The sequence below is a fragment of the Hyla sarda genome, unplaced genomic scaffold (assembly GCF_029499605.1).
Source record: "Hyla sarda isolate aHylSar1 unplaced genomic scaffold, aHylSar1.hap1 scaffold_608, whole genome shotgun sequence".
Lineage (NCBI taxonomy): Eukaryota > Metazoa > Chordata > Amphibia > Anura > Hylidae > Hyla > Hyla sarda.
This window is the reverse complement of record NW_026610623.1, coordinates 20278-29232: the sequence shown is the minus strand read 5'-3', so window position 1 is coordinate 29232 and position 8955 is coordinate 20278. Positions and strand designations below refer to the sequence as shown.

General features: G+C 50.6%; 1 protein-coding gene across 1 annotated transcript in view; it reads right to left on the bottom strand.

Moving 5' to 3' along the window:
- The window catches only part of LOC130341004 (sodium/potassium-transporting ATPase subunit beta-2-like), a 29356-nt gene extending 23303 nt beyond the window's left edge, over window positions 1-6053 (bottom strand). The window contains exons 1-4 of the mRNA XM_056554227.1: window positions 5938-6053; window positions 4504-4632; window positions 382-492; window positions 71-264 (exon numbers count right to left, since the gene is read on the bottom strand). Of these exons, the coding sequence (XP_056410202.1) occupies window positions 71-264; window positions 382-492; window positions 4504-4632; window positions 5938-6049 (546 nt within the window). The 5' untranslated portion in view covers window positions 6050-6053. The remainder of the gene's footprint in view (window positions 1-70; window positions 265-381; window positions 493-4503; window positions 4633-5937) is intronic.
- Window positions 6054-8955: the final 2902 nt, after the last annotated feature.

Genomic DNA, 8955 nt, shown 5'->3' with positions numbered 1-8955 from the left:
GATGTGTGGACAGGTGGGATGAAGTACACACTGGTTATATGATCGTCACGATAGCACAATGGCCGCTCACCTTGTTGATCTTTATGAGTACACATGGCGTTCCACTGGAATATCCGTACGTTGTGTCATTAATTCCGGAGCAATCTCCCAGGCTGTCTCTTAGAAACTGGCACGCTTTCTTGTCATTTCCTGCATCTGTCTGTAAGAAGTACGACCCACTCGGGCACACGATGCCCCTCACCTCCTGCACAGTCTTGTTATAGTCTGGGCAAGAGAGGGGATGGTATTATCTGCCATCTTATAGGAGAAACTTCTAGAAATTGTTTAAGCTGCTGAGGATGTAGATGTCCTCCTCCCAGGAGAACAATGGGGAATCCTTACCTTGGAGCACGGTGTTGAGGCCGTCCACATATTTCTGCCAGCTGTCGCTCCCGTTACTCTTCATACTGACCTCTATATCCATGGTGCCCACATTTGGTCGAATCATCAGCCCTAGTGAGAAGGGGAGAAGGATCAATGAGAGCTTCCTGTGGTTCTATATACCAGTATAAGCATGGACCCAGCATGGAGAGTCTATCTGCCCTGAGCTGGGGCAATAGGGAGCGGCTGTGGACCATCCTGTGGGTGGAGGAGCCACCTCTCATGTTAGTGAACCCCATCTCCCTTAGGCTGATGACCTCTCATGTTAGTGAACCCCATCTCCCTTAGGCTGATGACCTCTCATGTTAGTGAACCTCATCTCCCTTAGGCTGATGACCTCTCATGGTTAGTGAACCCCATCTCCCTTAGGCTGATGACCACTCATGTTAGTGAACCCCATCTCCCTTAGGCTGATGACCACTCATGTTAGTGAACCCCATCTCCCTTAGGCTGATGACCACTCATGTTAGTGAACCTCATCTCCCTTAGGCTGATGACCTCTCATGTTAGTGAACCCCATCTCCCTTAGGCTGATGACCACTCATGTTAGTGAACCCCATCTCCCTTAGGCTGATGACCTCTCATGTTAGTGAACCCCATCTCCCTTAGGCTGATGACCTCTCATGTTAGTGAACCTCATCTCCCTTAGGCTGATGACCTCTCATGTTAGTGAACCCCATCTCCCTTAGGCTGATGACCACTCATGTTAGTGAACCCCATCTCCCTTAGGCTGATGACCACTCATGTTAGTGAACCCCATCTCCCTTAGGCTGATGACCTCTCATGTTAGTGAACCCCATCTCCCTTAGGCTGATGACCTCTCATGTTAGTGAACCCCATCTCCCTTAGGCTGATGATGACCTCTCATGTTAGTGAACCCCATCTCCCTTAGGCTGATGACCTCTCATGTTAGTGAACCCCATCTCCCTTAGGCTGATGACCTCTCATGTTAGTGAACCCCATCTCCCTTAGGCTGATGACCTCTCATGTTAGTGAACCTCATCTCCCTTAGGCTGATGACCTCTCATGTTAGTGAACCCCATCTCCCTTAGGCTGATGATGACCTCTCATGTTAGTGAACCCCATCTCCCTTAGGTTGATGACCTCTCATGTTAGTGATCCCCATCTCCCTTAGGCTGATGATGACCTCTCATGTTAGTGAACCCCATCTCCTTAAGGCTGATGATGACCTCTCATGTTAGTGAACCCCATCTCCCTTAGGCTGATGATGACCTCTCATGTTAGTGAACCCCATCTCCCTTAGGTTGATGACCTCTCATGTTAGTGAACCTCATCTCCCTTAGGCTGATGATGACCTCTCATGTTAGTGAACCCCATCTCCCTTAGGCTGATGACCACTCATGTTAGTGAACCCCATCTCCCTTAGGCTGATGACCTCTCATGTTAGTGAACCCCATCTCCCTTAGGCTGATGATGACCTCGCATGGTTAGTGAACCCCATCTCCTTTAGGCTGATGACCTCTCATGTTAGTGAACCCCATCTCCCTTAGGCTGATGACCTCATGTTAGTGAACCTCATCTCCCTTAGGCTGATGATGACCTCTCATGTTAGTGAACCTCATCTCCCTTAGGCTGATTATGACCTCTCATGTTAGTGAACCCCATCTCCCTTAGGCTGATGACCTCTCATGTTAGTGAACCCCATCTCCCTTAGGCTGATGACCTCTCATGTTAGTGAACCCCATCTCCCTTAGGCTGATGACCTCTCATGTTAGTGAACCCCATCTCCCTTAGGCTGATGACCACTCATGTTAGTGAACCCCATCTCCCTTAGTCTGATGACCACTCATGTTAGTGAACCCCATCTCCCTTAGGCTGATGACCACTCATGTTAGTGAACCCCATCTCCCTTAGGCTGATGACCTCTCATGGTTAGTGAACCCCATCTCCCTTAGGTTGATGACCTCTCATGTTAGTGAACCTCATCTCCCTTAGGCTGATGACCTCTCATGTTAGTGAACCCCATCTCCCTTAGGCTGATGATGACCTCTCATGTTAGTGAACCTCATCTCCCTTAGGCTGATGACCTCTCATGTTAGTGAACCCCCACTCCCTTAGGCTGATGACCACTCATGTTAGTGAACCCCCACTCCCTTAGGCTGATGACCACTCATGTTAGTGAACCCCCACTCCCTTAGGCTGATGACCACTCATGTTAGTGAACCCCCACTCCCTTAGGCTGATGACCACTCATGTTAGTGAACCTCATCTCCCTTAGGCTGATAACCTCTCATGTTAGTGAACCCCATCTCCCTTAAGCTGATGACCTCTCATGGTTAGTGAACCCCATCTCCCTTAGGCTGATGACCACTCATGTTAGTGAACCCCATCTCCCTTAGGCTGATGACCTCTCATGGTTAGTGAACCCCATCTCCCTTAGGCTGATTATGACCTCTCATGTTAGTGAACCTCATCTCCCTTAGGCTGATGACCTCTCATGTTAGTGAACCCCATCTCCCTTAGGCTGATGACCACTCATGGTTAGTGAACCCCATCTCCCTTAGGCTGATGATGACCACTCATGTTAGTGAACCCCATCTCCCTTAGGCCGATGATGACCTCTCATGTTAGTGAACCCCATCTCCCTTAGGCTGATGACCTCTCATGGTTAGTGAACCCCATCTCCCTTAGGCTGATGACCACTCATGTTAGTTAACCTCATCTCCCTTACGCTGATGATGACCTCTCATGTTAGTGAACCCCATCTCCCTTAGGCTGATGATCTCTCATGTTAGTGAACCCCATCTCCCTTAGGGTGATGATGATGATCTCTCATGTTAGTGAACCCCATCTCCCTTAGGCTGATGATGACCTCTCATGTTAGTGAACCCCATCTCCCTTAGGCTGATGACCTCTCATGTTAGTGAACCCCATCTCCCTTAGGCTGATGATGACCACTCATGGTTAGTGAACCTCATCTCCCTTAGGCTGATGATGACCTCTCATGTTAGTGAACCCCATCTCCCTTAGGCTGATGATGACCACTCATGGTTAGTGAACCTCATCTCCCTTAGGCTGATGATGACCTCTCATGTTAGTGAACCCCATCTCCCTTAGGCTGATGACCTCTCATGTTAGTGAACCCCATCTCCCTTAGGCTGATGATGACCACTCATGGTTAGTGAACCTCATCTCCCTTAGGCTGATGACCTCTCATGTTAGTGAACCTCATCTCCCTTAGGCTGATGACCTCTCATGTTAGTGAACCTCATCTCCCTTAGGCTGATGACCTCGCATGTTAGTGAACCCCATCTCCCTTAGGCTGATGACCTCTCATGTTAGTGAACCCCATCTCCCTTAGGCTGATGACCTCTCATGTTAGTGAACCCCATCTCCCTTAGGCTGATGATGACCACTCATGGTTAGTGAACCTCATTTCCCTTAGGCTGATGACCTCTCATGTTAGTGAACCCCATCTCCCTTAGGCTGATGATGACCGCTCATGGTTAGTGAACCTCATCTCCCTTAGGCTGATGACCTCTCATGTTAGTGAACCCCATCTCCCTTAGGCTGATGACCACTCATGTTAGTGAACCCCATCTCCCTTAGGCTGATGATGACCTCTCATGTTAGTGAACCCCATCTCCCTTAGGCTGATGACCACTCATGTTAGTGAACCCCCATCTCCCTTAGGCTGATGATGACCTCTCATGGTTAGTGAACCCCATCTCCCTTAGGCTGATGACCTCTCATGTTAGTGAACCCCATCTCCCTTAGGCTGATGATGACCTCTCATGTTAGTGAACCCCATCTCCCTTAGGCTGATGATGACCTCTCATGTTAGTGAACCCCATCTCCTTAAGGCTGATGATGACCGCTCATCGTTAGTGAACCACATCTCCCTTAGGCTGATGACCTCTCATGTTAGTCAACCTAATCTCCCTTAGTTAGGGTGACGACCTCTCATGGTTGACTGTTGGGCTCAGTATCTTCTGCTTATTTGTATGAAGACCTTAGTGTAGGGGGGAGAGTACTTGTCAGACCCCCAAACCCCTGGCACCCACATCCCTGTAGCCCCTCCAAACACACACACGCACACACATTTTTGTGCTTGAGCCCTACCTGGATTGGCCAGTCGGTCGGCATATTTGGGATGATAATCATCAATTGTCTGTAGCATCACCCACAGGCAAAGCGCGAAGATACCCGTAAGGAAGGCGTAAAACACCACGTAAAACAGCAAGATCAGCGCTGCAGGAGGAGAGGGGTTAAAGGCATGAGTACAGTCGGCCCAATGTGTTCACTATGTCAGACATACTCCAACCCCCCTCCCCAACATCTCCTTCCTCCACCTGCCCCAATATCTCCTTAACCCAATATTTCCTTACCCTACCTGCCCCAGCATTTCCATACCCCAGCCGCCCTAGCATCTCCGTACCCCAGCTGCCCCAGCATCTCCGTACTCTAATATTTCCTTATTCTTGCATCTCCGTCCTCCACCTGCCCCAACATCTCCTTAACCCAATATTTCCTTACCCCACCTGCCCCAGCATTTCCTTACCCCACCTGCCCCAGCATTTCCTCACCCCAGCTGCTCCAGCATCTCCTTACTCTAATATTTCCTTATTCCAGCATCTCCTTAACCCAACCTCTCCTTACCCTAGGCACTCCATCTCCCTACCCCACCTGCCCTGGCATCTCTTACCCCAACCTCTCCTTACCCCAGCCACCCTAACATCTCCTTACCCCAATATTTCCTTACACCAGCATCTCATTACCCGAGCCACCCCAGCATCTCCTTACCCAACCCGCCCCAGCATCTCCTTACCCAGCCAACACAGCATCTCCTTACACCAGCCACCCCCACAACTCCATACCCAGCCAACACAGCATCTCCTTACACCAGCCACCCCCACAACTCCATACCCCAGCTGCTCCAGCATCTCCTTACCCAGCCAACACAGCATCTCCTCACCCCAGCCACCCCCACAACTCCATACCCCAGCTGCTCCAGCATCTCCTTACCCAGCCAACACAGCATCTCCTCACCCCAGCCACCCCCACAACTCCATACCCAGCCAACACAGCATCTCCTTACACCAGCCACCCCCACAACTCCATACCCCAGCTGCTCCAGCATCTCCTTACCCGGCCAACACAGCATCTCCTTACCCCAGCCACCCCCACATCTCCATACCCAGCCAACACAGCATCTCCTTACCCCAGCCACCCCCACATCTCCATACCCAGCCAACACAGCATCTCCTTACCCCAGCCACCCCCACAACTCCATACCCCAGCTGCTCCAGCATCTCCTTACCCGGCCAACACAGCATCTCCTTACCCCAGCATCTTTTTACTCCAGCCACCCCCACAACTCCTTACCACTGCCATCTTAACATCTTCTTACCTCAATCGCTGGAACATCTCTTTACGCCAGCCACCCCAACATCTCCATGCCCCAACATCTTTTTACCCCAACATCTTTTTACCCCAACATCCTTTTACTCCAACATCCTTTTACCCCAACATCTCCTTACCCCAACATCTCCTTACCCCAGCTGGTCCCTGTCCGGCCCATAAACTCCTTGGTCCTGGGGTTCCACATAAATTCCTTCCATTCATCCATAATTTTCCCCCATGACTTCTTTTGGGTTAGAGCAGCCATGGTCCTGAACCTCTTATCCCAGGTCACTGATCCACAGATCCGAAGCAGCAGCATATTTATTTCCTTAGACCCGCCCCCTCATGAATATTAAACAGCTTCCTCCACCTCTGGATTGTAACAAGATCTTCTGCTTTCCTGGAAAACCTCAAGGTGCATCACATATGATACGATTAGATACACCAGCGGAGCAGACAGTATCACATAGGATTAGATACACCAGCCGAGCAGACAGTATAACATAGGATTAGATACACCAGCCATGTTATGTGTGATATTGTCATCTGAGCAAGTGTATCTAATCGTATTATATGTGATACTGTCTGCTGAGCAGGTGTATCTAAGCTTATAACATGGTTTACTGTCTACATCTATTTCTAATCCTATTATATGTGATACTGTCATCTGAGCAGGTGTATCTAATCTTATTATTTGTGATACTGTCTGCCGAGCTGGTGTATTTAAGATTATAACATGGGATACTGTCTACATCTATATCTAATCCTATTAAAAGCTTAGATACACAGCAGCTCACAATGGGGAGAGGAGTGGTTAGATCCAGCAGGGGGCAGGTTTGGGGTGACACTAGTAGTTTCAGGTATGTAGGGCAGCATTGTGAGCACCGTGTCAGCCCCGCCCGGTCCTTGACTCCTGGAACCTGCTGGGCCACTTCTCGCTGGGTCAGGTACAGACTGGATATTTCTGTCCTTCTTTCTTCACATCCTTATTAAAATAGCTGAGCTGATTTCTATCTCCGCCTCCCCCCGGGCTCAGGGGCTGACGCTTCACATGGACTCAAGTAGTAAAAAAGACCAATTACCTAGGCTAGTGGTCCCTGAGGGCCCAGTCTATGAAGAGGGGTGCACTTCTGGTACCTGGGTCTAGTTCAGAAACCAGGACTGGACGGGACCACCAGAGAGCCAGAGGGTCTTCCCAAGGGTCCATAGACTCCATATGGAGCTCACACCAGGGTCTATTTATTTCTTAGATTGCAGGGAAGATCGGCCCAGGTCGTTCTCAAAAGCACCTTTCCTGGTGGAGACCCCAGCAGCCATAGTGCATCTCCATGGAAACCCTAAATGCTGCCTCCATGGCTACACATTTGGGGGGTAGGCTGTCGGGGCTGCACATTTGAGGGGGGGGGTAGGCTGTCGGGGCATCACGTTTGGGGGGGGGGGGGGTAGGCTGTCAGGGCTGTACGTTGGGTGGGGGGGCTTTAGGCTGTCAACGCTGCACGTTTGGAGGGGTAGGCTGTCGGGGCTGCACGTTTGGGGGGGTAGGCTGTGTCGGAGCTGCACTTTTGGGGGGTTGGCTGTGGGGGCTGCACATTGGGGGTAGTCTGTTGGGGCTGCACGTTGGGGGGGTAGGCTGTTGGGGCTGCACGTGGGGGGGGGGTAGGCTGTTGGGGTTGCACGTTGGGGGGTTGGCTGTGGGGGCTGCATGTTGGAGGGCCTTCAGGGACCACTAAGTTAGACATGTGAAATGTGCATCAGTTTGCACCTCACTTGTCTAAGAGAACAGATACAGTTATGATAATAATCCACAGAGACATAAGGGCTCAGGGGTAGATCTGGTGTCTTGTAGGTCTGAGGGCTCAGGGGTAGATCTGGTGTCTTGTAGATCTGAGGGCTCAGGGGTAGATTTGGTGTCTTTTAGATCTTGGGGCTCAGGGGTATATCTGGTGTCTTGTAGATCTGGGGATTCAGGGGTAGATCTGGTGTCTTGTAGATCTTGGGGCTCAGGGGTAGATCTGGTGTCTTTTAGATCCTGGGGCTCAGGGGTAGATCTGGTGTCTTTTAGATCTTGGGGCTCAGGGGTAGATCTGGTGTCTTGTAGGTCTGAGGGCTCAGTGGTAGATCTGGTGTCTTTTAGATCTGGGGGCTCAGGGGTAGTTCTGGTGTCTTGTAGATCTGGGGGCTCAGGGGTAGTTCTGGTGTCTTGTAGATCTGGGGGCTCAGGGGTAGATCTTGTGTCTTGTAGGTCTGAGGGCTCAGTGGTAGATCTGGTGTCTTTTAGATCTTGGGGCTCAGGGGTAGCTCTGGTGTCTTTTAGATCTTGGGGCTCAGGGATAGATCTGGTGTCTTTTATATCTTGGGGCTCAGGGGTAGATCTGGTGTCTTGTAGATCTGGGGGCTCAGGGGTAGATCTGGTGTCTTGTAGATCTGAGGGCTCAGGGGTAGATCTGGTGTCTTTTAGATCTTGGGGCTCAGGGGTAGATCTGGTGTCTTGTAGATCTGGGGGTTCAGGGGTAGATCTGGTGTCTTGTAGATCTGGGGGCTCAGTTGTAGCTCTGGTGTCTTTTATATCTTGGGGCTCAGGGGTAGATCTAGTGTCTTTTAGATCTTGGGGCCACGAAGTAGATCTGGTATCTTGTAGATATGGGGCCTCAGGGGTAGCTCTTGTGGTGTGTAGGTCTATGAGCTCAGGGGTAGCTCTGGTGTCTTGTAGGTCTAGGAGCTTAGGGGTAGCTCTGGTGTCTTTTAGATCTTGGGGCTCAGGGGTAGATCTAGTGTCTTTTAGATCTTGGGGCCACAAAGTAGATCTGGTGTCTTGTAGATATGGGGCCTCAGTGGTAGCTCGTGTCTTGTAGGTCTATGAGCTCAGGGTTAGCTCTGTTGTCTTGTGGATCTAGGCTCTCAGCTCTGGTGTCTTTTAGATCTTGGGGCTCAGGGGTAGCTCAGGTGTCTTTTAGATCTTAGGGCCAAGAAGTAGGTCTGGTGTCTTCTAGGTCTGGGGGCTCAGGGGTAGCTCTTGTTTTTTTTAAATCTGGGGGCTCAGGGGTAGATCTGGTGTCTTGTAGGTCTAGGAGCTCAGGGGTAGATCTGGTGTCTTGTAGGTCTAGGAGCTCAGGGGTAGATCTGGTGTCTTGTAGGTCTAGGAGCTCAGGGGTAGATCTGGTGTCTTGTAGG